At 42.1% G+C, this 16,359-nt stretch overlaps 1 protein-coding gene across 1 annotated transcript in view; it reads right to left on the reverse strand.

Annotated features, from left to right (window-relative positions):
• Nucleotides 1-1,683: 1,683 nt before the first annotated feature.
• Nucleotides 1,684-16,359, reverse strand: part of LRP11 (low density lipoprotein receptor-related protein 11) — a 41,267-nt gene continuing 26,591 nt past the window's right edge. Inside the window, exons 6-7 of the mRNA XM_006872070.1 lie at nt 6,737-6,832; nt 1,684-1,838 (exon numbers count right to left, since the gene is read on the reverse strand). Of these exons, the coding sequence (XP_006872132.1) occupies nt 1,684-1,838; nt 6,737-6,832 (251 nt within the window). The remainder of the gene's footprint in view (nt 1,839-6,736; nt 6,833-16,359) is intronic.

Raw genomic sequence — 16,359 nt, forward strand, 5'->3', positions numbered from 1 at the left:
TCATCAGCTCTTACTTTACTGGGTGTGTCTGTCGGTGGCATCCTATTGTGTAAAAGCAAACTACAGCCATCACATACTGAGCACAGACAGCGTAAGCTCATTCACACCATTAGTGTCACTCAATCATCCTGGGGGAAAAATCGGAATCTGTTCCACTCTGAAACATTCAACAAAATGCTTGAGCTTCTCAGGAAACAAAAAATTGCCTAGTTTCTTTGTTTTTCTAGACGTGACTTTCCATTTGTTAAAGTGGGTTGATATGTTATAAATCTCCCCAGTTTGCTAAAGGAACAGCTCCTATAGGTTTAATCTGAAACTAAGATGTCCTAGGCTGTAGTTCCCAAGGATTTAAAAAGTTCTGCACTTCTAGAAAAACACTAAGTGGGAACATCACGTCAGTGTATACAAGCACCAGACGTACATTCCTCTCAGAATAATTTCTAGAATGTGTCTAGTGCTGGCAGGAAGTGACAATGGGAATCATTTGCCTTTAAAATCCTAGAAATGAATGCGGGGAAATATGGTAAGCTGGATGCTGCTTTTCTGTAAAGAAGACTGTGCAAAACTGCTATATGCTCAGGAGATACATAATTGGCATTAACTGGCTATACATGATAACATTTAAAAGCATTCATAAAATAAGGGGAAAAGCCCTGGCTCATTCTACTAGAGAGAATCTACTGCTACTTAAACGGTGGCATGTTTACAAAAGCCACATTTAGAACTCGATTGCTCTGGTTTTCTACTTGAATACATTTTCTCCTCCATCAACAAAGATGGGTGTTTAAAGCCGGGGACTAGACAATGAGAAGCTGCCTGGACCATAAGGCAGTGGTGAAGAGGCAGAAGAAAGCATGCACTGTCCTCCTCAGCTGAGTTGCTTGGCCTGCCAGTTTCCTGGCTTCCACTTAGCTCTCCTGTGTGGTTTCATGGCTCGCTCAGAGCTGTTTGTAGGGAGACTGAGCTGCTGCTCCCACAACTCTGCCTCGTTGGAAGAACCAACCTTTTCCTTCTCTCAGGCCTCACTGGCCTATCCATAGGTTTCTAATTCTGATATCCCTGCACTGTGCAACCTTCAAGATATCCACTACCCTGAGACCCACTCTGAGAAGCAGGTGTTGACGGGGAGAAGAGAAAGGAAAATGCGAAGTGCTTAGGGGAGGAAGAGAAGGGCCCAGGGATGCCATGGCCAGTAGTTGGTTTCTAAAGAGTGACGGGTTAATACTGGCCTCCAAAGCCACCATCTCCATACAGAATCCTCTGTATGGCTCATTTTGAACCCCAGTCCATTTTGAAGCATAGGAACCCTCAATGACAGAGGCGAACTGCCCCCGCAGAGTTTCCAAGGCTGTCTTTACAGAAGCAGACAGCCATACCTTTCTCAGGCTGACCTTGTGGTTAGCAGCTGAGCACTTAACCACCGCGCTACTATGGCTCCGCATTTTTAGGTATAGCTTATGTAAATCAGTGTAAAATCTTTATTTACTCAAACTTTTCTCTAGACTTCAAAATATTTCAAATATTTCCCAAGGAATATCTATCTACAATAAATATGCTGAATTTGTGTGGTTTTTTGGTCATTTTCTTATCACAATCAAAAAGGTGGCAAATTTCTAGAGCCTGATATATGTATAAATTAATAGTGGAACATGTCCTTACCCCGAGCTATTTAAATCGGATTTATTATAGATACATCCCATTGATGAGGTAGTCAGACTCCTCAGACGTTATGGGACGAGCTTTTTTAAGTTTCTGTTTCACCAGTTGGAGTCGGCAAGCAACCAGGAGAAGCAGCAAAGCGGTGATGGCCAGACCCAGGGCCAGGGGCAGCACTGCGCCTGGAAAAAGTGTAGACATGAAAAGGGTAGGTCAGTGGTCGATGATAACAGTTGCCACTTACAATGTGATAAATCCTCTGCCTGCACTATTTAATCCCAACAACTCCATTAAGTCGGTACTAGTATTCTGCAGAAAAACTGAGATGTAGAGAAGTTAAGTAATGGTAGGAGACTGAGAGTTCACTGGTTAAGTCTCAAACTCAGACCTCTTTAACACCAAACGCTGTAGCAGCTTCCTACACAATTTGTATACAGCAGTGGGTACAAATGTTATAGTCAGATCGTCCTTCTGTTCATCTTAAATAAAAGAATAAAGGCATCCTGACCAGGAAAATTTTCATCATCGCCATTGATTTCATTTATGAATTCATGGATAGTCATTCTCAGAATCAGTGTGGACCAACTCCTCATTTCTCGTTCTAGACCGTTATTTCCAAGTGAAATGTGGGACCCTATCCAGAGAAGCAGTGACACCAGAGATAGAGGCAGAGGTGAGGACATGGAGAGAGGGAGCAGCTGAGGACTACAGACTCATGGAAAGAGAAAGGCTGTGTGTTAGCAGCCAGGAGACTGGCTTGTAGAATGCATCTTTTGTGTGCTTAAATTATTAAATATTCCTGTGTTTTTGTGTACATTAAAAAACACACAAAAATGAAATAGAAACAAATACTGTAAAATAATGATGCATGGAGAGGATTGTAATTATTTCAATGAAACACAATACAATACAGTGAGTGCAAAACTGATGTTCTCCCATGTAAACTATCGCTCCATTCATAATTTAGAAGAAAAAAAAGTTATTTCCTTTTTCAACCAGGGACCTAGTTTTAGCTGTCGTTGAAAACTAACTTCCATCTATGCTTGTACAGCCGTGACCAAGGTTTGTGGAGGAAAACACCTCTGGTTTTCGGCATAAGGTTTTCCTGTGGGGCTGGTCCTCGAAACGCAGCCCAGAATTAGTCTTTACACCATGGTTTACACAGTCTGGAAGGGACAGGGTGAGCCCAGACCAGTCTGTCTCATCTGGTTCAGCAGGCTCTATTCTTAGTCTCACCCCCTCTGAAGTCAAACCCGGTTTGGAAACCTGACGCTCTTGACTATTTTTAGCTGTAGGGGTCTTGCCAACTGGTGGAACTAAATGAGCATAAACCTCCATTGGGTAAACTGATGCCCTAGCAATGTTTTTTTCATTCATGTATTCATTCACTCTGCATGAATTAAGAGCGTTCTCTGTATCAGTCATTGACCTAAGTGCTGGTAATTAAAGATAATAAGCTATTGCTAAGGAGTGCCAGCGCTGGTTCTCACAATAACCGCCTGAGTTGTTCCTTTACAATGAGGGAACTAAGAGCTCAAGAATTAAGTGTCCTGCCTACGACTGTATGGCCAGTGGGGGAGCTGGGATCCCAACCCAAGACAGGACAGCTACTGCACCTGTGATCTTACATTGTGTCATACATATGACTTCTCTGACAGGCAAATGAGACCATGCCGGAATGACGAATGACTTGTGAATGGAGTGATAGTTTACATGGGAGAACATCAGTTTTGAACTCATTGTATTGTGTTTCATTGAAATAATTACAATCCTCTCCATGCATCATTATTTTACAGTATTTGTTTCTATTTCATTTTTGTGTGTTTTTTAATGTGCACAAAACCACAGGAATATTTAATAATCTAAGCACCCAAAAGGTGCATTCTACAAGCCAGTCTCCCAGCTATTCAGACATTCAATGACATAGTGCAATAAAGCATTACAGTTACTAGTGCAGAACTATACATGAAGTATATAATGTGTAGGGTCTCCAGGACTGTAAATCCTTGTGAGAACAGCAAACCTCCTCTTCCTCCTGGGGAGTGGCTGGTGGATTCAAACTTCCAACGATGCAGTTAACACCCACTAGTAGTACTGGTGTAGGACTTTAAAGGAGCTCTAGTAGCGTAGTGGTTACGAATCGGGCTGCGAACCACAAGGTCAGCAGTTCGAAACTACCAGCTGTTCTGCAGGAGAAAGATGAGGCTTTCTGCTCCCATAAAGATTTACAGCCTCGGAAACCCTGTACAGGGTCGCTATGAGTCGGAACCGACTCCACTGCACTTAACAACAACAACAATTTAGGTGTATGATGCAGCTTGTGTGGAGTCCTGGAGTGGCGCTGTAGGGTAAGCACTGCATCCAATAACAGGTCAGCAGTTCAAACCCACCAACAGCCCCTTGGAAACCCTGTACAGGGCACTATGAGTTGGAACCATCTCAACGGGACTTACCAATAGCCCCTTGAGCTTGTTATGGTGAATGCGGGAGTAGAGTTCCATTTAGGCTATTTTCAGGTGGAGCTGCCTCTAAGGAGTTCAGATGGAATTCTCCATTACACTGAATTATCTAGGCAGGAGGAGCACTACTACTTCAATGGCAGAATTCTCTTCTTCCATGAGGGAGTCCTGAGGGACCTCAAGGTCAGTGGCTCAAACTCATTAGCCGCTCCTCAGAAACCCCTTATAGGGTCTCGTGGAGTCAGAACCAACTCCACTGCACTTACTAACAGTGAGCGGAACACTTAGCACCTCAGTGCACAGACACTCCCCATCTGTTGCTGGAGGCTCCATAGGTCTCAGGAGCGCTTCCAGAATAAGACAAACTAGGAAGAAAGGCCTGGAAAACTGCCTGTAAAAAATAGGTCAATGAAAGCCCTGTGGGTCACAATGGTCCAGCCTGCAAATGAGCATAGGGAGGGTGCAGCATTTCGTCCTGCTGTGTCTGGGATCACCATGGGTCCCAGGTGATCTGATGACAGCTAACAACAAGGACAGGACAGAGCTGTCATCTCAGGATTTTGTTCATTGGCCAAAGCAGATACAAGGTCTCTTAAATGTCAGATTTGATTCCTGTTAACAAGGAAAGCGAAATCTCCCAAAAAACACACTTGCTGGAATTCTAAAAATGATTCTGGACTTTTTAAGATTTAGTTGGGATAGGTTCTTCATTGTTTTTAGTTTGGTTAATTTGAAAATTGAAGTTTTCCAACTCCTGTTAAAATAACCTTGATATTTTTCTTAGTAACCATCTAAGAGGATGAATTATAGGATCTATTCATATGACTGGGAATGACGTTCAAACTACATAGCAGTTAGAACAGGCATCAGCCAATTAGAACTGAGAATCTCTGGATACATCTGGGCATTAAGGGGTTGGGGGAAGGGAAGGAGCAGGCCCGCTTTGTGTCAAGGGGGAAGGGGGCTCTTTTATTCAAATGCCTTTGGTCAAACAGTATCCACCAGAGGACTGGGGGGAGGGAGGGGAGGGGCTATTGGGAGGGGGGGGGGGGGGGGACTGGGGGTGGGGGGGGGGAGGGAGAGGGATGCCCCTCTCCTGGGGCTTGTCATCTGGATTATCCTTAGATAAAACCCACTGTCCTTGAGTGAATTCTGACTCCTAATGAGCCCACAGAACAGAGTAGGACTGTGCCATAGGGCTCTGAGGTTGTTGGTCTTTATGGGGGCAGGCTGCCATCTCTTGTTTTAAAATGGCATTTGGATATTGTCCAGGTGTTACAAGAGCACACCATTAGGTAAAAAGGAAAGTTTCCTCACTGTTTAGCACCGTAAAGTCAGAGTTATATTGTGTTCTAACTTTTCCTGTACTAACTAGGTAGTAGGATTAGGATTAAAATTTGCCTTTGTTGTTGTGGTTATTAAGAGCCGTCGAGTCAGTTTTGACTCATAGCAACCCTGTATATGGTTTCTGAGGGATTGAACCGCCAACCTTGAGGTTCAAACTGACTTTACAGTCTAGCATATTATGCTGCAGCACCACACCAGGACTCCACAGGACTATATATAGTGTTTTCTTTTAAGTTAAAAACAAGCATGATGGAATTATGGTCCTCTTTTCCACTTACTATATATTCCCTCCACCTCTTTCTTTTTTTAATGTTTTATTGTGAATTATGTGATCATTTACATGGGATAACATTAGCTTTACATTCATCCTGTCGTATATTGTTTCATTGCCATGGTTACAATCCCCTCCATGCATCAACCAACCAAAGGGTATAGTATACCCTGCAAGCCTGCCCCCCAGTTCCCTCCACCTCTTAAGCCTTCCCTTCATTCCTACTGGTGTCTGTCTGTCATGTGAGCACTTGCAGAGAGAACTAGGTCTTTCCTCTAGGACCTTTACTCCTATTGCATCATAAATAACTCATGAGGACCACCATCATTTATTTATTGAGCACAAACGTGTGTTACATGGCCCTGTGCCTTCTGCCTACCAGCTCTGTGGCAGACAGGGTTACTCTCTCCATCTTACTAATGAGGAAATACGATCCCGAGACAGCAAATAGCCTGCTTAGGGCCAGGGAGGTTAGGAGCAGAGCCAGATTTGAACCTTACTTGGCAACAGATTCTAGAGCTTGTGTTCTCAACCACTCTGCCATGAGCATCAGTCTCTCCATGGACTATGGCATCTAGAAGGGCCTAAAGTGACTGTCTGGTTCATTCAACTTGGTGGTGGTGGTGTGCTGTGGAATCAGTTCCAACTCATAGAGACCCTGTATAGGGTTTCCGAGTCTGTAAATCTTTACAGGAGCAGAAAGCCTCATCTTTCTCCTGCGGAACAGCTGGTGGTTTCGAACTGCTGACCTTGAGGTTCACAGCCCGATTCATAACCATTACGCTACCAGAGCTCCTTCCATTTAACTTAGAAAAGAGGAAATTGAGGTGTTACATTTCTAGTTCAAGAGTCCAAAGATCCAGCATGACCTAGGAGATGAGGAGACAGTTCTTCTGTCTCTTGCCATAAACAACTGCAGCTTCGTCTAATACCCACAAAGTCTAGACGGCTCATGGTTCTGCAGATGTCCAGTCTGCAATGAGTGTCCCAGGTGCATGCCTACCAGTTTCTGGGGCTGGGTGTTGCCCTCCTCCTCGACCACTCTTTGACTCAAAAATGAAATTTTCTTCTTTTCTGTTGCTCCCCGAGGAACCAGTATCTGTAGAAAAGAGAGAGAACATACATTGAAAGGGCCTTGGATACTTCTGGAAACAGATGTGAAAACCCAGCCTTATTTATCTTTTTAAAGATGAACTACTGAGAAGACCTGCAGGATTTATTTCTCTAATAACTATATTTGAGTCCCTGGGTGGTGCCTTCAAAGAAATTTCTGGTAATCTACTTTTGAAAAATCAGCCACTAAAACCCTATCAGCCCAGTGCTGCTCTGATATACATAAATTGACATCAACTCAAGGACAACTGGCTTTTAGATTTGATCCTAAAACAGTAGGTACTAATGTCATCAATGAATGTAGCAGATTATATAACTAGTACAAAGGCACTGGATGGACACTGGCAATCCCCCCATCACTCCACTCCCCCCCCCCATTGTTGTTGCTAATTACATGGAGTCAGTTCCAACTCATAGCGACCCAGTCAAGCAGGGGTGGGGAAACGTTCTTCTGCCAAGGCTACTTGGACATTTAGAACATCATTTGCCATACAAAATTATCAACTTAAAAATTAGCTTGCTCAACTGCTCACGGCTCTCACCGTGTTTCAGAGTGAATACCACTGAATTTGAAGAGATTAACAAAAATTCATGTAGGGCTGACATTTACTGAGAAACATACGACATCGAATATTTCCTACGATCCTCACAGCAGCACCATGCAAAGATATTATCATCCTCCTCTTACAGAGAAGGAAATGAAGTTCACAGAAGTTAAGTAGTTGCAGTTAGTAACTGAGGTGCTGGAATTCGAACCCAGTTTGATCTAAAGCGGGAGTTATCCATTGAACCATACTGTTCTCAAAGTTACCACTAGCTATTTATAGTTTTCTACTCCAAGAACACATAGCTGGTTCCATATTTTTTATTTATATCTAGGCATGCTATAATAACGTGCCTTAGTAGTATAGTGAATTATGAACTGGGCTGCTAACCACAAAGTCAGCAGTATGAATCTACCAGTCACTCTGTGGGAGAAAGATGAGGCTTTATGCTCCTGTAAAGATTATAGTCTTGGAAACCCTACACAGGGTTGTCATGAGTTGGAACCAATTTGGTGGCATATCACCAACCCCACCAACAACCACGCATGCTATGGAGAAATCATTTGTCTCCACACAGCCCATTGCTGCCTCTAACCAACGTGGAAATCAGAACAAACAAAATGTTTGGCACTGAACCTTCTAGAAAAGAGACAGTATATTAGGAAATTCTTTTTCCTTCTCCTATTGCTTTATGTTTACCATCTTTCCATTTACGGAGGGAGCTGGAAACTCTGTAGGAGCTACTTTAATTTCATTGTCATTTGCTACAGAAGAATGCAGGCATGTTCTAGAAGGAAGCTGGAAACATCAGCTGGGAAAGTGGCTACTATAAGGACCTGCCTTCCTGAATGTTCTGCAGCTTTCTGACACCACCTGCCATACCAGCCTGATGAATGTAGACAGCAGAATTGTCCTTTGATGGTGATCACCGATTGATCACACTGCATACTTGCAAAGTCTATGGGAGATGGGGTGGGGGTGGGGGGTGGCACTCCCTGCAGGAAACATTCTGTGTTGTGAAGGGGTAGCCAGGCACACTTGACCCATGTGTCTCCTTACCCTGGAAATGCTATCGAGGCCTCATGGTAGCTATGCAATTTAGCAGAGGAAATGATCAGCAGATGGATGTACTCACACATACCAACGGTCACAAAGGCGGCTCAGGACGGGCAGTGCTTGGTTCTGTTATTTATGTGGATGCTGTGACTTGGAACTGACTTGATGGCATCTAATACCAGCTCTGGTAGCGTAGTGGTTACGAATCGGGCTGCGAACCTTAAGGTCAGTGGTTCGAAACTACCAGCCGCTCCACGGGAGAAAGATGAGGCTTTCTACTCCCGTAAAGATTTACACCCTCAGAAACCCTGTACAGGTTCGCTATGGGTCGGAACCGACTCGATGGCACTTAACAACAACAACAACAATACCAGCACCAGCACCATCAGCACCAACACCATCATGAATAACATAGCTATAAAATTCCTCACAGACATACTCTTTGCTCATTTTCTTACTGCAGTAAGCTATGAAAGAGTCTTGTCTAAGGGTGTCCTGGTGTGACGCTACAGGATAATGCACTGGACCACAAGGTCAGTTTGAACCACAAGGTTGGTTGTTCAAACCCACCAGTTGCTCCTTGGAAACCCTATACAGGGTCACTATGGGTCAGACCCAACTCAATGGTACTTAACAACAACAATCTTGTCTAAGAATAGTTAAAAGTTCTTTCTACATTCACTTCTTTTACTATGATCCTTTTTCCTCTGATAAAGACAGACCAATAAAAATACGTGTTTACTAAAATTGTGTATTTGGCTGGAGAGTAATTTTTTAATTCTATCAGGAAGGCGGATAATCTTATTTAGATTATTTTGTTTAAAACAAGTGATTCCTTGGACTGATTGCATGGGTCAAGAGTTACAAAATACAATTTACTGGATGAGCCATCTACAAAGTTCAAACCATAAAACTTATATAAACCCTAATAACATTGCCCCAAACTTTCAGACTGACAACTTGTAGAAGGTACACAGTTTTTTTCCCTATGGCCAGTATTTCTCTAAGTGTCTCAAAATAATGGGGCATTTAAAGGCATCTCCTGATTATAGTTGATGAAATGACATTTTCCAAATATGTAGACCAATGAAAGAGGACCTACTCCTTTAATATAATTTCATGGAAATAATAAAGGTTAAAAAAATCCAATTACGATCATTTACGGCATCCCCTCCCACTGCGTGATCCATGCACTTGGGCAGCTGGTTGGCTCCTGACAACGTTTCGGGCCACAAGAAGCTCTCAAGTTGGGGTGCTTATCAGGTTTCCATGAGTTCAAACCATCCTTCCATAAATGTGATTTCATAGTGTCAGAATTATTGCTTCTCAACAAGAAGAGACAAAGCCCAACACAACAAGAAGATTACATAACTATGAAAACTCTATGGCTACAATCTTCAAAAACTTGATTAAAATGTCCTCTTTGAATACAGTGCCTTCCACAGTGATGGTTTGGAAACGTTCCATATCTGGTGGTGATGATATGGGGAATGCACATATGCTACTGTTGTTAAGTATCATCGAGTTGGTTCTATCTGACTCATAGCTACCTGATATGGGGTTTCTGAGGCTGCAAATCTTTTCAGAGCAGAAAGCCTCATCTTTCTCCTATTTAAATTCTTAAAAACTGCTGCCCTTGAGTGAAGTTAGCAGCCAGACTCGTAACTACTATGCTACAAGAGCTCTTTGTCTTCACCCCTAGACGTTACAAAAAAGCATATTTTTGGCGAATATTAATAATAGTAGAAATCCTTATAAGTGAGGAAAAGAAAGGTTTTTGTAAAAAAAAAAAAAAAGATATTATCCTGGTTTCATTAAAAATAAATATATGTTTGCAAGGAGCCCTTGGATTAGGCACTGTGGTTTAGGTGCTTCAAAGCCACCTACCACTTCATAGGAGACAGATGAGGCTCTCTCTCCCGTAGTGATTTACGGTCTTGGAAACTCTAGACAAAGTCACTACAAGTAGGAATCGACTCATGGCAGTGGGTGGGTGTATATATAAATAAAGGTAATCAGAAGAAGATAGAACAAAATTCCAATGGTGAGCTTTGCTAGAGGATTTAAATTTTCTCCTTGATATTTTTCAATATTTTCCTAATATTCTACAGTAATCATGTATTATTTTAATAATGAGAAAAATACATGTATTCTAGATAATAACTGGATTTCTAATCTCTTTGCAGCTGTGAAACACCATTTGTTACATCTTCATTAAAAAAAAAGCAGCAACCCAGTGTCACCGCGTCAACTCTGACTCATAGTGACTGACTCTGTACGACAGAGGAGAACTGCCCCAAAGGGTTTCTGAGTCTGTAAATCTTTATGGAAGCAGCTCCCACATCTTTCTCCTAGAGTGGCTGTTGGGTTCGAGCCACCAGCCTTTCAGTTAGTAGTCAACCACTTAACCACTGCACCATCAAGTCATAGTGACCCTATACAGGGTTTTTGAGGAGCAGCTTGGTGGGTTTGAACTGCTGACCTTGCGGTTATTAGCCCAATGATGTAGTGTCACACCAGGACTCCTCCATGGGCAAGGCCATAGGCTTATTATCAGAAAGGACAATAACTGAGATGGCACTTAACCTTTTAAATTGTGTGCTAGTTATGATCAAAAAGGATTGTGAGGCTCAGTCCACACTCCCCAGGACACAGTGCTATAATCAATCAGTAACTACCACGGAACATTTGTCAGCCCACTGCCTGTCAGCTTGTCATACATGGTGGATGTGTTACGATGACACTGGAAGCTATGCCATCGGTATTTCAAATATCAGAAGGGTCACCATGGTGGACAGGTTTCAATGGAGATTCTTGGACAGACTAGGAAGAAAAGTCCCAGACCTATTTCTGAAAAGTAGTCAAAAAAAAACACTACCGATGTAAGCCAACATCTCAAAGGATTGATCGACTGGATTTGAAGGTTTAAGACTATCGTCTCGTGGGACCACTCAGTAAATGTGCATAACATAGTTTATGAAGTTCATGCTCTATATTCTAGTTTGGAGTGTAGCATCTGGGGTCTTAAAAGCTTGTGAATGGCCATCTCAGATCTAACGATTGGTCATCTGGAGCAAAAGAGAAAGGAAAGCAGACTCAGAGAAGAAGCTAGTTTACGGGACTGATAGCTCACATCTATGACGGTCTCATCCATTCCCAAGACCAGAAGGACACCAGTACCAACCATCCTAGTCAGGAACACAGTACACGGACCCTGACAGAATGGGATAAAAATGTAGACCAAGACTCAAATTCTTAAAAAAAAATCCAGACTAGAGGAACCCCAAGACTACTGGCCTGAGACACCTTTTAAAATTGGAACTGAAACTACTCCTGGAGATCACCTTTCAGGTAAACAAAAGATTAGCTCAGAAAATACAGAATATCACCACCCATAAACAAAAGATTAGCTCAGAAAATACAGAATATCACCACCCATGAATACTATGTTTCTTTAAAAATTCATCTATATGAAACTAAATGGTCAACATTTAGCCTAAAGCAAAGAGGAGATGGCCAGGGGTAGAGGAAGGGGGTAGGGATGCACATTAATGAAAATGGAAGAATCAGGATGGAAATAATGAGAATGTTGCCATATTGTAAAAAAAATATGATCAATATTACTAAAGAATTGATATAGAAATTGTTAAACAGGAACCTAATTTGCTGTGTAAACTTTCACTAAAAGCACAATAAAATATTATTTTAAAACAACAACAAAAAGTGACTATGACATTCAACAGAAAAACAAACAAAACTCGATGGCTCACAACCCAATATTATTTTACATGGCGCTAGAAGATGAGCCCTCTCAGGTGAAAGGCAATCTAAACACACAGTGGCTTCAACCAGGGACCTGAGCACATCCACAGTGGAGAGGATGGTACAGGCCATCTTGGGTTACCATGAGTTAGAAGAGCCAACTCAACTGCAACTATCAACACCAACCACGTGTCACGAATGGCACAGTGGTACGTAAGTATCGGCTTACTGATCATCCCTGAAAATAGACTCTCGTAACTGATGTGACTTTAGAGGTCATCTGGTTGAAATCCTTATTAACAAAAGAAGAAACTGAAGTCTAGAGATAAGAAATAACACTCAAAGCAGAGCCAAGGCCAGACCCTATTTGAGAAGGGTGACAGGAACCTCACTTTGGTCTCCTTTCTATTTTTAGGTGACTCAATCATGCCCATGTGGGCGTTGCTAGCACAGTAACATAGGAAGAAGAATTCATCTATCCTGGCTTACAAGAGCAGTCCTCTTGGTCAATTCTTCACTCCTTCAACAGTCCTCACAAAGACGCACGGTCTCCTACGATCATATCTTAGGTAATGGGTTCCTCCACAAAACCGAGTTAAGAATGTTTGGCAATGACATATCAGACAAAGGACTACCTTCCAAAATTTATAGAACAATTCAATGCCTTATCAAGAAGACAAAGAATCCAATTAAAAAATAAGCAGAGGACATGAACAGACATTTCACTAAAGAAGACATTCAGGAGGCCAGCAAACATATGAAGAAATGCTCATGATCATTAACCATTGTTGTTGTTGTGAAGTGCCATTGAGTCGATTCCGACCCATAGTGACCCTGTATAGGGTTTCCAAGGAGCAGCTGCTGAGCTTGAACCACCCACCTTGCAGTTCAAACGACTTTGCACTCTGGTGCATTAACCCACAGTGCCAGGACTCCGATTAACCATGAGAGAGATGTAAATCAAAACAAAAATGAGCTATCATCTTACTCCAGCACTAGTAACAAAGTTTAAAACAAAATAAAAACCAGAAAACAAATGCTGGCGAGGGTGTGGAGACACTGGGACCCTCCAACACTGCAGGTGGGATTGTAAAATGATACCACCACCACTGTGGAAAACTATTTGATACATTCTCAAAAAGTTGGAAATACCATATGACCCAGCAATCCCTCGACTTGGTATATATCATCAAGAAGTAAGAGTTGTGACATGACCAGATGTCGGCACACCATGTTCACTGCGGCACTACTCACAATAGCTAAGAGTGGACACAGCCCACATGCCCAGCAAGAGGAGACTAGTTAAACAAGCTCGGGTACATACACACAATGGAATAGCACACAACATTGAAGAATAATGACAAATCTGCAAAACACCTTAGAACGTAGATGAACCTGGAGGACATTATGCTAAGCGATACTTATTGTTGTTGTTAAGTGCCGTCGAGTTGATTCCAACCCATAGCGACCCTGTATAGGGTTTCCAAGGAGCAGCTGGTGGCCTTGAACCGCCGACTTTGCATGAATGATATTAGTCAATCACAAAAGGGCAAATATTGTATGAGATCACTGTTGTAAAAAGTTAAGAAAAGGTTTTCTTGCTAAATAAACATTCTCTGATGGTTGCTGGGGACGGGGATGGGAATTATTCATGGACTGGAGGGTAGACACATATGAACATGAATGACAGGGCAGGCGATATCCAACAAGAGGGAGGTTGGCAGAAGGATGAAGGTAGCAGGAGACGGAGGAGTGCCAGAGTTAAAGTGAATAGAGGTACAAATTGTAAACTGAGGGTAGGTACATGGAGGGGACTGCAATCATTGTAATAAAACAAAGTGTCTAAGTTGTTAAACCTGGGACTGATGATCTGCTCTGTAAGCTCTTACTCAATTCACAATAAAAAGGCTTTTTTTAAAAAAAACAGCCAAGTTAATTGCATCTAGTCAACTCCGTGTCAGAACAGAGCTGTCTTCATGAAGTTTTCATGGCTGATTGTTTGGAATCAGATCACCAAGCCTTTCTTCTGAGATGCCTCTGGAGAAACTCAAATTTCTAACCTTTCAGTCAGCAGCCCAGGGTGTTCACTGTTTGTGCCATCCAGGGACTCTTTACTCCATACAAACCTTCTTTAGGGAGAAAACGGGCTAAAAGCGGTCACAAGGTTTTGATGTAGTAACTGATTTGGCCGTTAGGTGGCATTGTAAACAAGCAAGAGATCAGCACCCAATGTTTTTAGAGTACTTAAAACTGTCAATCTGCTTCACAAGACCTTTTTAAAGTGTTGAAGAACAAAGACGTCAGGTTGAAGACTAAGGTGCGCCTGACCCAAGCCATGGTATTTTCAATAACGTCATATGCATGTGAAAGTGAATAAGAAAGACCATAGAAGAATTGATGTTTTTGAGTTATGGTGTTGGAGGAGAATACTGAAAGTGCCATGGGCTGCCAAAAGAACCAATAGAACTGTTTTGGGAAAAGTGCAGCCAGAGTACCTTTTGGAGGCCAAGATGGCCAAACTTCGTCTCTCATATTTCAGACATATTGTCAGGAGGGACCAGTCACTGGAGAAGGATATCATGTTTGTAAGGTGGACGGTCCGAGAAAGAGAGGAAGACCCCCAGCAAGATGGACTGGCAAAGTGCAGCATCAATGGGCTCAAGCATGGCAACAGTAGTGAGGTTGGCCCAGGATTGGGTAGTGTTTCGTTCTGCTGTGCAGAGGGTCGCTATGAATAGGTACTGAATTGATGGCACCTAACAACAACAACAACAAAACTGTCAAAAGGAAAACTCTTCCTATCCTTCACACCTGAACTGTACCCACCCCCAAGGAAGACCTGGCAACCAGACAGGCTGACAAAGTGAGCAATAACCAGGGGGCAGCAGACATGTGAGAACAATGAACCATTCCAGGGCAGAAAAGAAGGGCAAAGGAACTGGGGAACCCAGGGAGGAAGTGGGGATACTGCTGCTGCATTCAGGGGACTGCAGCTAATGTCACAAAACATCAGCTTTTCACACTGTTGAATGGAAACCTAATTTGCTCTGTAAATACACACCAAAACACAATTTAAATATAAAATGTATATGTATAACCCATAGAATTCACACATTCTGTAAGAACTGTTTATATAAGTGAGTGAACTTAAAATTTCTTAAGTTGATAACCGAAAGAATGGCAGAAAATAGATCAAAATATTAAAAGTCATTTTCAATAAAGAATGCATTTATCATTTCCCTTTTTTTGTTAGTTTGCACTTTCTAAATCTCCTGCAGTGAACAAAAAAATTTTATGATAAAAGTTGTTAAAACACTGACAGATTATTTTAATAAAATGTATATAAATTTGAGTACTGGGAAAACATTTGCAAAAAGCATCTAGATAAAAAAAATTTTTTTCTGAAAAAGAAAATGAGGGTAAATTGCTACAATCTGATGAACTTGTCCTATACTCATGGAGGTAGTAACTCTACCAACAGGGGGAAGGAGTCTTCATATCACGTATCAATGCTATCCCCTCTGTACACAGGGTAGATAGGGACAGGCAAGTTAGACACTGGCTACCAAAAATGAGGGGCAATAAAGGCATGAAGTGACTGGCTTACAAGGTTTCAAGAGGGAGTTTGATTTAAGAGTGTGTGGGGGGAAAAAGAGTCCCCACTGAATAGTTGTCATCTTGTCTAGATGCGTCTGCTTAAGAGAGATGGGAATAAGATTCTAAAGATTTGGTAGTGAGTAATTGTTACCGTGACTAATTGCAACTGTTACAATTGTAATGATAGACGTATTTTGTAACAAAAATGGGGGCGTAGTTAATCTTATAGTCCAGACACAGAGGATCCTAGAACCATCCAAGAAGACGAGCACAAGTGGAATGCGAGACCTTATCCAGAGAAGCAGTGACACCAGAGATGGAGGTAGAGATGGGGACAGGGAGAGGGGGAGCTGCTGAGGACTCTAGATTCATGAGAAGAGAGGGACTGAGAGCTGGCAGCCAGAAGGCAGACTTGCAGAGTGTGCCTTTTGGTGGTGTAAATTATTATATATGCCTGAGTGTTTAAAAAAAAAAAAAAAAGTGCTAAAGTGAATAGAGAGAAATACTGTTACCTGATGGTACTTGGAGGGGATTATAATCATTGTGATTAAAC

The sequence above is a fragment of the Chrysochloris asiatica genome, unplaced genomic scaffold (assembly GCF_000296735.1).
Source record: "Chrysochloris asiatica unplaced genomic scaffold, ChrAsi1.0 scaffold00182, whole genome shotgun sequence".
NCBI classification, from domain to species: domain Eukaryota; kingdom Metazoa; phylum Chordata; class Mammalia; order Afrosoricida; family Chrysochloridae; genus Chrysochloris; species Chrysochloris asiatica.